General features: G+C 35.7%; 2 protein-coding genes across 3 annotated transcripts in view; one reads left to right on the top strand and one right to left on the bottom strand.

The window, feature by feature from the left end:
- The first annotated feature begins 6 nt into the window (after window positions 1-6).
- LOC129270561 (methyltransferase-like protein 22) lies at window positions 7-9,904 on the top strand. Of its 2 annotated transcripts, XM_064105978.1 has the most exons (9): window positions 7-180; window positions 960-1,139; window positions 2,659-2,699; window positions 3,063-3,207; window positions 3,756-3,899; window positions 4,280-4,357; window positions 4,818-4,917; window positions 5,884-6,040; window positions 6,446-9,904. In XM_064105978.1, the coding sequence occupies exons 1-8, from the start codon at window positions 99-101 to the stop codon at window positions 5,969-5,971; spliced, it is 858 nt and encodes a 285-aa protein (XP_063962048.1). In that variant the 5' UTR covers window positions 7-98; the 3' UTR covers window positions 5,972-6,040; window positions 6,446-9,904. The 2 variants fall into 2 exon arrangements, with proteins under 2 accessions (XP_063962048.1, XP_063962049.1); XM_064105979.1 differs by lacking the exon at window positions 3,756-3,899 and having other exon boundaries at window positions 6,446-9,271.
- Window positions 9,336-14,158, bottom strand: part of LOC129269562 (polycomb protein suz12-B-like) — a 46,358-nt gene continuing 41,535 nt past the window's right edge. Inside the window, exon 14 of the mRNA XM_054907074.2 lies at window positions 9,336-14,091. Coding sequence (XP_054763049.2) covers window positions 13,596-14,091 — 496 coding nt within the window. The 3' untranslated portion in view covers window positions 9,336-13,595. The remainder of the gene's footprint in view (window positions 14,092-14,158) is intronic.

Below are 14,158 nucleotides of genomic sequence, written 5' to 3'. Positions count from 1 at the left end.
ACGTGTGACGCACCTTGATGAGGGAAATCCCCTGCTGCCATTACCGGAGCTGAGGCCAGAGGCTGAACAACATCCTGGCTGCTGAGTCTGAGGCTGAGATGATTGAATTAGGAGACCAAATTTTGTCTGATGTACATGTTACTGCGATTCGTTCTGGTATCTCTCGAGGATATGAGAAAGGTAATCATACATACCGTATGTGAGTGGGTATAATGGCGAAAATGTAAGCACTAAATAAATATTTATAAAAAAATATTTTACTTAATAATAAATATTATCCAGCCCAATTCAATTGGGCTGGATAATATTTATTAAGTAAAATATAATGGTCTTGTCTAGCTGGGTCTGACAATTGGCAATTGTCAGACCCAGCTAGCAACTAGACAAGACCATTTTTTTCTTTTTACTATTTTGTAAACAAATTTTAGCAATTTTTCCCAGATTTACTGTTTGCAGTGAATTGTGACCATATTTTCTTTTTTCAATAAAGAATAAAAATAATAATTAGTGAAATTGTATATTATATAGGCCTAAACAAATTGACTCCCATAAACACATTTATATTTCAATGTTACTATTCCCTGTGACGGTGTGGGGAAATAAGATTGGCTATGTTTGGCTTATTTTCTCTTGTTGTTGGAATGCTTGATTTGTTTTACACTGTCGGTATCCATTGCAACTATTTTTCATCATATAACTAATAATTGGCTTTAAAATAAATTGAATTCATTTAAATTTTTTTTTTTCTAAATTAAAAAGAGAGCGATTTTTTTGCGACAATTCAGGTCCACAATCGAATCCTTCATAAAAATCAGGTCCACATTCAAATTAGCTTTATGTTATGGGACCCAGCAGATTGAGTTCTGGTTTGTATTATTGAGTATTGACTGCTCTGGAGCTGGATTGTTATGATAATTTCATTAATTAGTTAAAGTCAATGTTTTCCAATTTTCTCATAGGATTGCAATTGGTATCAAGATTCGTTGTCAATTACCAGGCTGGAGAGAGAAGGGAAGAAAGAATGAAAGAAGAAAGTGAGAAGGACAGTCAGGATGACGTCAATGTCATGACTGATATAGATGGAGATTTGGTATTAACCAGGAAACACAAAACAAAGGATGTCATTACTACTAGTATTGGTAAGATGAATAATTCTTTGTTCTGACTCACTGCTCAAAAGCCATTTTCTCTTTCTGATATCACTTTCCAGTTTTCTTCTCTCTTGTATCCTCTCAATCTCCCTTCTATTATATTTTAGCGAAAGTTTCATAAATTCATATTTTGCATTGGCTGCCTTGCCTGCAGACATGCATACCTCGCCTTCTTTACGTATGCACTTTTTAAATGTTTGCCTGCAAACTGTGATCGAACTTGTATTTGCCACACAATGATGTTTTTAATAACATATTAATTTTTCACTATATAATAATAATAATATAGAGTATTTATAAAGCGCCAAATCCACATTGATTATGTGCTCAAGGCGCTGAAATATACTTGGTATATCATTATTACCCCGGCTGTAGCTGAGCGGCCATATAGGCGCTAAAGCATTCAAGGAATAAATCCTACCGGGTACCCATTCACCTCACCTGGGTCGAGTGCAGCACAATGTGGATAAATTTCTTGCCGAAGGAAATTACGCCATGGCTGGGATTCGAACCCACGACCCTCTGTTTCAAAGTCCGAAGACTAATCCACTGGGCCACAACGCTCCATATAGATCAATGTGCTCTTTGTAAGTTCCTATATGTATATGGTTTCCAAAATTTTAGATGTAATAATATTGAATAGGAATTGAAGTTATGAAATGCATAGAGGCCTACACTTGTAGGTTTATCTGTAGAACTCTAAGGCTTGTGGTATTTATCCATTTGAAGGAATAAACTTGCTGATTGATAAAAAAATAATATTATCACATTTTATGTGTGAAAAAGGGGCATGTGTAAGTATTTCATTTGTATTTGCCTCAGTGCATGAATAGTAGTTTGTTTGTCACAGGAGGTAAAGCATTAAGAATTCATCATTTCATTTTTTTAAAGAGATTCACCATTATTATTTTCACCAATTTTCAACATCATTGTCAGGATGATGTAATTCTAAATATTCTGATAAAATCTTAAAATAAGGAATAAATTTTAAATAATAATTTCATGACAGGCCTATTACATGTCTGCTCCTACTAGTATTGGTCAAAAGAAAGGTATTCAGTTTAGCTAATCCTTTTTTAAAAAGCATGCAGTTATGTAAAAATTATGTCTTTCTTGGTTATTTTTAAAGCGCCCTCTGTACGGGGCTCACAAATGTTTGCGAATGTTTGCCACACAAATGTAAAAAAATTGTAAAGTCCACATGTATATGCTACAAAAGTGTGCAAAACATGCACTTAAATGTTTGGAAGCTTTGCCATTTTTTGATGGAGTCAATATTCATTTGGAAGAAGTTTTAAAAAAATTACTCTTGAACAAAAAGTGACCCGTGAACAATTTACGAAGCTTCCAAACATTTAAGTTCACATTTTATGCGTTTTGTCGCAAAAAATACAAATGTTGGACTTGAAAAAAGTCATCTTGATCAGCCCTTTGTAAACGTTGCTTTTCTTTTCATCATGATATTTTCTCAGAATTGTTTAATTGTTTATTCTTTACTCATCAACAGCCCATGCGATGCAAACCAATCTACAAGATGTCGGAATGCAGGTAGGCGATTTAATTATTAACCGAGGATTACACTTACAGGTTGGCATTTAGGAAAATAATGTTCCAAATATTGCACACTTAAATTCATTGTCTGCGTACATCATTAAGAACTAAAGAAAGGACAAACATAAACTCAAAATCATACAATATAATTTTGAGCTGCAGTGATTGCATTTTACAAAAGGAAAAGCATTCAATATTTTCCTGATCCTGATAAAATTGTCCCTATCATGTCTAAACTGCAAGAACAACACTTTATTAGTGATTAACACTGCATGTTAATTCTAAGTTCAAAGAGCATGTTTGAAAATGAACACCGTGGCCTGTATTAAACCTTGCAAACCTTTTATCTTTGTTTTCCAGGTATGGATGGGTTGTCTTTTGCTTTGTAATTTCATTCTCAGCAATCATCCAAGATTTGAAAATTCTACAGTCTTAGAATTGGGAGGAGGGACAGGATTAGCAAGTGTTGTCATGGCAACCACTGCAAAATTTGTTATTTGTACAGGTAAGTTTGGATCACAATTCATCATAACAGGAAGAGAAGAGAAGAAGAAAAAGGAGGATAAGATGAAAGAAGAAGAAATGGAGAAGGAAGATGTATATTGAAGATTTTTTTTTTCAAAAAAAAAAGTAAATTGAGGATAGAGATAGAGGGGGGGGGGAGCTAAAAAAGGAGGGGATAAAAGATGTAATAGATTACTTCTACACCTGACACTCACTTAAAAAGGTGAGAGAGAGAAAGATGGAGAAGCAAAGAGGGGGCAATGGTAGGGGAAACGAGACAGACATGGGATGTTTAATGCCATAGCATAAGTATACAGGATTTTGATCTATTGATCAATAACGGCTGCTCTGCTAAAGCCTGGGTACTTATGCTTCATTACTGTACAGCTCTTAGAGATTTATGATAGTGCTGCAAACCAGTATAATAAATTATTATAAGTTTAAATGTCACTTTTGGATTTCCTTGATTCCCTTGTATATACTGCAGAGATGTTGAAAACATCAAAAGCTTTTACAAGTAATAATAATTTGATCTTTTTGTACTTGCAGATACTGGAAAGGATGTCCTAGAAATGTGTGAGAGAAATGTCATTGCAAATACGGATATTTATAATAGAAGAGGGCATAAAGATGAACTAGAGAGACTGGTTATAGTACGAGCTTTAGATTGGATGGATTCAGACATCCAAACAGGTAGAATGATTACTATTTTACGATTGTCTTTCAATAATTTGTTGTGTCTCAGTGGATAGGTCTCCAGACTTTGAACCACATGGTCTGGGATTCAAATCCCACTGAAGCACCTGCATCATGCAGCAAGGCATTTATATAACTATTTTTCCCCCAGGCATATTTTTTTAAAGTATTGACTGAGGGAAGTATTTATCCTTGACTGGGCTCGAAATATTTCTGTTCTTTCCATGGGGCTTTGTCCCTTGGTAAGATAGTAGTAATTGCCAGTCAAATTCTGGACAAATAATTCCTTCTTTTATACTCTGTAAAACCCGGGTATACATTAATGTCAGTTTTCAGTAGTATTGTTGATCAATGAATGATTGTATTTATATTTTCAGATGAATCTATTCCATTTTCTTGGAGTCAAAAGGACCTTCAACTCTTATCTGACGTAGATGTAATTATGGCTGCAGATGGTAAGTTTTTAAGCTGTATTTCAGCTTTAAGATATTAAGTGCCCTTGAAAGGAATCTTTTAAGGCCAGTCTAAATTAAAAGGTCAGTAATATGAATAACACAAAGACTATCACCTAACATTCAAATCTCCCTGGCCATTGGCATATTTTTTCAACCGTTTATAATCTTTTTCATTTGGAACATTCATATTTTATTTATTAGGTACCTTCTGCCCTATCTCTGTAATGAATTATTTTTCTCTAAAAATAATCCTTGAGTACTTATCATACAAATTGAGTTATTGGATATCAGGAAACTACAGAAAAAGATGATGTCCTGAATTTTTAGACCATTCCATGCTTTTATGAGATATGGATGAATTGGAAAGGTGGCATTCACTTTGAGGGGGAATTACCAAAACTAAAAACTAAAACTTAATAGTTTTGTGCATCTTTTTCTTCTTTTTTAAAATGAATACAAGTGGTCTACAGCAACGATCTGACCGATGCCTTTTTCACAAAACTTCAACATTTAATGAAAACTGGGAAGGAAAAGACCTGTTTCATTACTACCGAGAGAAGGTGAGCCTATGAACATCAGCTTTAGTCTGCTGTGCAGACCCTTCACTCGAGTTAAGGGTCTGAATACGCAGCCTACTCATGCCTCGTGTACTGAAGGCCCTCGAAATACCAAGTTTTATATGTGCTAGTCTTTGCATGGAGACACACTTGTTGATCAAAGTTTCAATCAGGGTCTGTGCCTGCAGACTAGGCTTGTATAGCACCATGTCAAATCCTCAATTACTCAAACCAGGCCAGGTTCTTTGCCCATCACATACTTGTAGGCCTACATGAATACTATACTGTACTCAGTACAACAATGTCGCAATTTACCAACTAGCTAACAAGTACTTTCCTCTAAAAACATTTCATTTTCTGTGTATGAATAAAATTATATTGTTTGTCAGTATGCTACCCCCTTTAAATGATTGGTTTTTTTGGTTTATAACAGCCCCCATCCTCACTTTGTACATCATCATGTTGGTTTAACTTTAGGGGTGGATCTAGGGCCTCATATAAAGGAGGGGTATGCCACAAAAACGGGCATATATATATAGTTTAGGTTTTCTGACAAGATAAAAAAGATATTGCTTTGAAAAAAGCTGCATTAAAAAATGACAGTAAAAAAAAGTTTTTTTCAATTTGAAAAGAAAAGGCACATTGCAAATTTTGTGTTAACAAGAAGGGGGGGGGGGGGGAGGTGCAAATGGCTCTTCTGCTCTGCCCCCACCCAATGTTAAATATGTTGTTGCTACTTAGTATAATATAAAAGTCAATGGGTGAACATCAATTCAATGCCCTTTCTCTTTTTCATAATTCAAATAACAAAATGAAAGCAGGCAGTATGAACATGATTGAAAAATATTTATAAAAATATACAGTTTTTGGTCCCCCGTTGCACTTTCTTACAGTGCAGTTCATCATACCACTTGGATGTCTTGTGTTAATACAGCATTTTATTTTTTTTTTGTATTCATTCTACTGTAGGTTGAATTTCACCTTGACAGATTTGGATGTAACATGTAAGGAATATGATCATTTTAGGGAATGGTTGAAGAGATTGGAAACTATTTAGGATTATCATATCAAACAGCTGGACTCGGACGTACCACAGTTCATTCAGTATCCTCAATCAAGATATTTGGTAAGATTTTAAGTTTATCCCATCTGAGATAAGACCTTGGAGGGAAGGGGGGGGGGGGAGGAGGGTGGTATATGTTGTGGTATATGGGATGATTTAAAATCTCATCTGGTATATAACTAATTCAATTTTCACACTTCATCAGATCAATCTGAGCATGGTGGCTGATATTAGGTTTTTTGGTAGCATTAGATTTTATTTTATGCTGGGCCAAATTCATTTATTTTCTATTTCAATTCTTTGTCTAATGATAAATTGATGAAACTATAGGCAAAAGTTATTGCAGTGTATTCAACCTCGGCAAGATGTGTCCCAATTACGTACTTTTATTTTCTCAACCCCTTTTCTTGTCTTCTCCTCTTCCTTTGCCTTCTCCTTCTTCTCTCTCTTTCACCCCCATTGCCACAGGAGCTTTGGCAAATCAAAAGAACTTCTTCAGAGCATTTAGTTCCAACTTCGTGAGGGATATCTGGGTGATAAGGTTACAGGACTAGCAGCTAGACACTGATAGATGCCAGGTGCATGGAACCAACAACGAAAGCTTTCCTATTCCTACAGAATATGTAGTCCATTACCTATGTAGCAGAGACTATCATCTGCAACATGGAGCCATCATGGCCACAGCTTTCTTAGACCTACAGAACATGCAGTCCCTTGTCTATTATGTAGTAGAGGCTATCCACCATGGACATTAAATGATCAAGACCACAGCTTTCTTAGACCTACAAAACATGCAGTCCCTTGTCTGTTATGTAGCAGAGATTACCACCATGGACATTGTATGATCAAGATCACAGCATTCTTAGACCTACAGATCATGTAGTCTCTTGTCTATTATGTAGCAGAGACTATCCACCATGGACATTAAATGATCAAGACCACAGCATTCTTAGACCTACAGATCATGTAGTCTCTTGTCTATTATGTAGCAGAGACTATCCACCATGGACATTAAATGATCAAGATCACAGCATTCTTAGACCTACAGATCATGTAGTCTCTTGTCTATTATGTAGCAGAGACTATCCACCATGGACATTAAATGATCAAGACCACAGCTTTCTTAGACCTACAGAACATGTAGTCCCTTGTCTATTATGTAGCAGAGACTATCCACCATGGACATTAAATGATCAAGACCACAGCATTCTTAGACCTACAGATCATGTATTCTCTTGTCTATTATGTAGCAGAGACTATCCACCATGGACATTAAATGATCAAGACCACAGCATTCTTAGACCTACAGATCATGTAGTCTCTTGTCTATTATGTAGCAGAGATTGCCACAATGGACACGGAACCAACATGGCAACTGCTTTCTTTGTCCTACAGATTACATTTTGTCCCTTGCATATGATGTGGCAGACTACCACCAGGTGGAACACATTGACATGAAACCACCATATCAAGAGCTTTCTCAGTCCTGCGAACATGTAGTCCTTGTTATGATTGATAGCAGATACTACCACCATGGAACTATAAACATGGCAAAATCTTTCTTTATAATAGTCCTACAGAGCATTTAATCCCTTGCATGTGATGTAATTTACACGTAGGACTGTCGGTTCTTTACCATTCTCAGTGTTGTGAATGCTCCAACTGCTTGATATTAGAGGCCCAATCTGTCCTTTGATTTGAAGGCAAGCAAGAAGATTGAAAGTCACAAGTACCTTCCGACATTGATGATAGATGCCTTGCAGAAGGTCACTTGTGCATTGCCTTGATGTTTGTCTTTTTCTACTTGGGCCATAAGGGTTCTGAAACGCATCAGATAAGCAATGATCTCATGACCATCCCTATGTAAATTATATTTCTAGTTTCTAATAAAAAATTTTGGAAAGTGAACACCCACTGAAGAAAATATAAAACTTCTCTTTGAAGATATGGATATTGATGACTCATTTAAATCAAGTATAAATACCCAGGTAATAAAATATAATAAAACGTATTCCTCCCCCTTTTTTTTTCTCTATATCTGGAAATTTGAAAGTGTGCAATCAATCGCTTCATGGCCTGAATCCACAAAGGTGGTTTTGAACCCATGGTTTATGCAGATTTCCTGTAAAAATTATGCTTAATATACTGCATATACTAAAAAAAGTCCACTGCTGATGCGCCCTTTTGTCAGTGCGTCAAATTAATGCCTGTTGTCATGGTTGAGTACGCTATTTTATTCAGTTCACTATTTTATTCAGTTCACCGTTTTGAACAGTTGACTCATTAATTGAAAAATAGTGGACTCGTGAATAAAATGGCTGAAGCGTCGTACTCCAGGCATCAATTTGGCACACTGTGGCAAAAGCATGCATCAGCATTGGACATTTTTAATGTACGCGATAAAATTAAGCCTAATTTATAAAGGAAATCTGCATACACCGTGGTTTCAACTGATGGTTTCCAAAACCACCTTTGTGAATTGGGCCAATAATTACAGTAATCACCCATTTTTTGTACTATAGCCTATGTACAGTAATTGGGTAATAACTGGACTATTCAGGTTTTGTAAATATATTATAAAAATATAAGTTTTATGATAAGCATTGTTACTACAGACCTCCAAACCTTCTATTATTACCTTTACTTGACTTTATTCTTGCTATGATATAAAATGTACACGTTTATGATTTTGTGTTTTTCCTATGTAAAGTGCTTAGATACACTCGTTAAAAGCGCTATATAAATGCAACGTATTATTATTTTTAATTGAAAAATAGGGATGATTTGCCTAAATATGTGAAGCCATACCTGATAATAGGAAAATCCTATGCAAATATATATGTATAAAGGCCACCACACACCTTAAATTGGTCTGCAACCCAATTTTGGAATAAAACATCGTAAAATTTGATGCTAACATTCTGACTTTTGTAATGTCATAGCAATCTTACGATTGGCTACGATTTGAAACGATTTTGGCCTTTACTCCAAAATAAAGGCTTGCAATCATCCAAAATTATGTTAAATTAATTTGAACCTCAAATATTGATACTTTTTATTCTTATTTTTAGAAAATAAGCAAAATTCTATTTATTCCATGATTGGATTGTAGACCACTCGCAGTTTTTTTTTTTTCCACTCGTAAGGTATGCAGCAGACTTATAGAGGTGCAAGACAGGCCCGATATAGTTTCTCCTGGCACCTTCCAATGTGGTTCCCAGGGAAAAAATGCTCTTACAATACAGTTACTCAATCTATCAAAATCTCTGCTTTAGTATTAAAAGAAATGTTTGCAAATGTGTCGTTTTAAAGACTAGCCTTTGAATATCAAGAATTCACAAAGATGTAGACAGGGTGATATTTGTCAAAACAGTTTTCACATTTAATCTCAATCCAGTGCATAGTATCAATGCCAGAATTTACAGCAAATTTACAGAATTGAAAAAGGCAATAGAAAAGACAAATTCAGATGACATGTAGACTTGAGGAATGTTGTATGACAACATACCAACAATAGCCCTTCAAATTTGATACCATTCACATGAACAAAATAATGTCTAGTTTACAATAAACTTTTTCATACAATGATACAACAAACAATTATCATAAGACTGTACATACTTCATTTTATATACACACACCTTTGTTAATTCGTAGTCTGAAGTACGAGACTAGTCTGATCACTGATTCATGATATACGAAATTACTTCTTTTCAACACACAACTGAAACATGTTAACAGTATTCAAAACAAACCAGCCAGTATTCTGAGCTCCAGTTCAACTTAAATCATGATATAAAGTCTGGGCTAAAATTTTATTGGAAGCTGTTAAAGCTGTGTAAAACACATGTTCATACTGTTTGCTTATTACCAATTTATTTGAACTTTTCCAATGTTAAAAAAGTGAAAAAAATTACTATCATATTTATCATTTTTAGATGGTCTGTGATGTTTTGAGTGCGAAATGAGATGGTACATGTAGTTTAATTATGGGGATTTGCATCACACCTGGGCCCCGTAACACAAAGGTTTGCAATCGCTAAATATCAATGACCAATCAAGATCGTTGCTGCACGCGCACTCTGTTTAGAATACTGACTGGGAACCAATCAGTGCAGTTCTTTCATACTTGGAATTCATCGCAAACCTTTGTGTTACGGAGCCCTGGTTACACATAGGTAACCACATTAGATTTTTATATTAACCAGAGTTCAGAATACAGGCCAATATCATAAATTGGTCAAAGCTGAAATCACATAATTCGAATACAGTATTCAAAGTTGAAGCAATTTTTAACACCATGAAATACATAGATATGAAGCTGAATTACCCCTTTATGTCAAACAAGTAGATTCCAAACATGCACATTGTGCATGTTATAGGAGTGAACACACTTGTTTGCAATATGCTTCATTTGTATTCAAGTCAAGCCAACACTACACACTAGAGCACAGATACAGCTCATCTATTAAAAATTATTTTGATTAAGATTTCACAGAAATCGTGCATGGGTATGAAACAATAGGCAGAAAATTGGTGAAGACATGATTTTCCACAAATAGTTATTTTTGTTGCATATCACTGAGCATTTCCTAACTCCTAAGACTAGTATAAAAATGTTTTCGTTTCTTTTTTAATGAGTATGAACATTTAATTGACAAAATTCATTAATAGTCGGTCTCAATGGCCCGAATACATAAAGGTTGTTTTTAAAGCAATCGACTGAACCCATGGTTCAAGCAGATTTCCAATATAAATTATCCTTAATTTACAGCGTATATTAAAAAATGGCTGATGCGCGATTTTGTCACAGTGTGCTAAATTGATGCCTGTTGCCGTGGTTATCCACGCTATTTTATTCATGAGTACACTTTTTTTAATTCATGAGTCGACTCTTCAAACAGTGGACTCATGAATACAATAGCATACTTAACCACCGCAACAGGCGTTAATTTGGCGCACTGTGACAAAAGCGCGCATCAGCATTGGACAATTTTTTTATATAAAAAATTGTAATTTATACAGGAAATCTGCATAAATCGTGGGTTCAACCGATAAAACCACCTTTATGAATTCAGGACAATAAAATTAACCTTGGTGATTCATCCTGGGGCTGATTCGATGACGGATTGCACTGGTAGTTGTGTATAATCGCTCGTAACATCAATCCCAAGCTCAGTTTACTAAAGCTCTATGGGCCCAGGGGCGCGAAACACAAAGCTTTAATAGCAATCATCATTTAACATCTTATAACGATTGATTGCATTGATTACAATGTATAATGAAAATCAAGCATGACATCAATCGCTAACCTTGGTGTTACAGGACTCAGGGGACCGTTTCATAAAGCTGTTCATAAGTTGCGAGGGACTTTAAGAACGACTGGTGAACCTTTCTTTCGCATCGCCAATGAATATACCATTAACAACACGAAAAGATCTATTATTCTTAAAGTCGCTCTTAACTTACAAACAGCTTTATGAAACACCCACCTGGTACAATAACAAAAACGCCAACAGAGTCTTTCTGCAGCTATTACACTCAGCACATATTCCTTGCTGAATCCTCACATTTCAGCATAGGTAGAACAATGTGGAATACAGATGAGAAACACCGAGTGGGATTCAAGCTAAAAGATGCGACATAGGCATTTGACAAGGTGCCTCATCTGCCCACAAGGCAAAGTTTCCATACAAACAGTATTGCCCATACTCTGAAGTCTGGTTCAAATTTAGAAAATGTCACGGTTTACTTGTATTTTTATCATGCTAACTATATCGTTTCCTCGTGCTTTAATGACAAAGGAAGTTGTTTTATTATTCCCAGACAATTACGAATGATTCAAGTGTAAGTTAAGAGTGACTTTAAGAACGACTGGTGATCCTTTATTATGTAAAATAACTTTCACCATTAAATGTTCATTGGTGATTATTTAGCGCGGAAGAAAGGTCCACCGGTCGTTCTTAAAGTCACTTATGAACAGCTTTATGAAAAACCCATCAGACTTTGAATCATCCCAGAGTTCAGAATATGGGCTTATAATATGTACATCTTCAAACTGTTTATTATATGCACAGAGAACGGCAATGATGAACTCGGCGTCAATCAAAATTTTTTGTTAAGTTTTAAAGAAGTACATGAGTAGGAGGTAGATTTGCTTGACATACAAGTAATCTAATCAATATCGACACAAAAAAGACCATCTCTTCAGAGAATATCTTGAAAATGCAGCATAAACATTTTGCATTTTTGTGATGAGAAAGATTTGGTCGTGTTGTAATAAAGTGAGGGTGAGAAGAATGGTTTCCTGGATAACAGACATAATGTGATGTTATTGAGCAGCATTGGTAATTATCAACCTGATATCTTATGAGAAGATTTTCACATAGTGTACAAAAAAAATTACCACAGAATGAATTCTGGGGGGGGGGGGCGGAAATAAAGACAATAAAAATCAAGAAATTTCAGGTTATATAAATACATGTATAGATTTTAAAAGACACTCCAGAGTGTATCAGAAAAATACATTGTATTAGGAAAGATTTTCCAGAATATTCTCAGTAAAGGAACTACAGAGAGTACAAGAAAAAAAAAGGCTTGTCAACAAAGGTTTTTTTAGAAATAGAAATACAAGTATCGGGGATAAAGATTACAGAGTGTATCAGAAAAAAATAGACCACAAAGTGTCCCTGAATTAGACTACAGATCGTCTAGGAAACAGATACTATTATACAGACTGTACAAGAAAAAGTAGACATAGATTAGAAGTGTGGGATAAAATCTGAAAATGAATTACGGATTTATTTTGTCATGTGTTTATGGAACCTAGAGTATAACCTTCAGGATTAATGGAAGCACAACAACAAAAATGAAAATAATATCAGTATAAAATTTTGCTCTAAATATGTGTCTACTTTTTAAATGTTCACATTGCACAGCAGTGTGAGGGTTTTTGTGCTTCAATGTACTGGTCAATATTAATCCCTCTTTTCCCATAAGTAAAATATTATGGTAGTGAATGATCTTCTCTTTGTAATGATGGTCAAGATCACCCAATAGTCTAAGCTGAGAATCTTCAGCAGGGATTAAACTAAAAATTCATTTTTGGCAACTTGTTGTGGGTTTTGCCATGCCTGGTTTACTCTTAGTAGAAGTAAATACTTCCAAGTTTATTAGATTAAATAGGGTAATCCAAACTCAAAATCCAAATCCAAACTAGATGGTTTATGTATTATGATATTCAATGAATGCTCGAAAATATTGGGAAGAAAATAACCTTCAAATATCTCATGTGTACTCCTGATAATAAGAATTATAGTCCATTCTACAAAAATTGCATAATTACTAGATAGGTTTCATGATGTGACATCCAAGTAGACTGTCTTGCTCACTAAGACTGCTAAACGTGAAGGAATATATCAAGAAAACAACTCATCAAATGCAGCACATACCAAGAAGTTTGTATGTATGATGTAGCTTGTGAAGCACCACGTTGTGTAGTGTTGTGTATGAATTGATAAAACGGCTGGCTGATACAACCTAGGAAGGTCAAGGTGTTTGATTGAATCTGCTAATATAAAACATGAATAACTGTACATTCCACTCAGAAGGCCTATCTTCATACAGTGTCTTCAATCCTTTTATCAAGTTTGGGACTAGATTCATCGCACGATATGTTCGGTGTTGCCTTTTCCAGCTGAGGTTTATCATCAAGGCTCCTCCTGCCCAGCAGAGGATTCTCTTCCATAGTCCCACCCGTGCTCATCTCCCCTTCTCTGTTCATCACCATGGCAACGTCATCCCTCTTGACGGCAAGCTCCTCCTGAGGGTAGAGAATGGGCGGTCCTATATCGGCGTCTTCTCTCATCTGGTTACCTTGGTTACTGTTCTCTTCCTCAGGATTGACCTGGTGCCTTATGACATCACGCCGCTGACCCGACCTTAGAAGCTGATTCATGAATCGAGTGACGAGATGTGGATGTAGGAGGCTGAAGTCATAGAGGTTGATCAGATGAAGCAGGAAGTTGCTGGTTAGGTTCTGTCTCAGGACGTCCTCACCGTGGGCATCGATGAACAAGGAGCACGCCCTCGGGATCTGGGAGTCAGCAATGAAACTGGGAAAAACAAGCAAAGAGCTTAGCAACCAGGAAAAATAGATGCGCAGCTGGTATTGCTATTTAT

This window comes from Lytechinus pictus, chromosome 10 (assembly GCF_037042905.1).
Source record: "Lytechinus pictus isolate F3 Inbred chromosome 10, Lp3.0, whole genome shotgun sequence".
Taxonomy (NCBI): Eukaryota; Metazoa; Echinodermata; class Echinoidea; order Temnopleuroida; family Toxopneustidae; genus Lytechinus; species Lytechinus pictus.
Note: the sequence above shows the minus strand (reverse complement) of the source record. Positions and strands in the feature narration are given on the sequence as shown.

What these genes read in the sequence shown, in the direction of transcription:
- LOC129270561 (XM_064105978.1), top strand. Translation starts at nt 99, where the DNA reads ATGATTGAATTAGGAGACCAAATTTTGTCTGATGTACATGTTACTGCG. An exon ending in TACAAGATGTCGGAATGCAG is followed by an intron (nt 2,700 to 3,062) that starts GTAGGCGATTTA and finishes TTTGTTTTCCAG; the next exon opens with GTATGGATGGGTTGTCTTTT. An exon ending in GGATTCAGACATCCAAACAG is followed by an intron (nt 3,900 to 4,279) that starts GTAGAATGATTA and finishes TTATATTTTCAG; the next exon opens with ATGAATCTATTCCATTTTCT.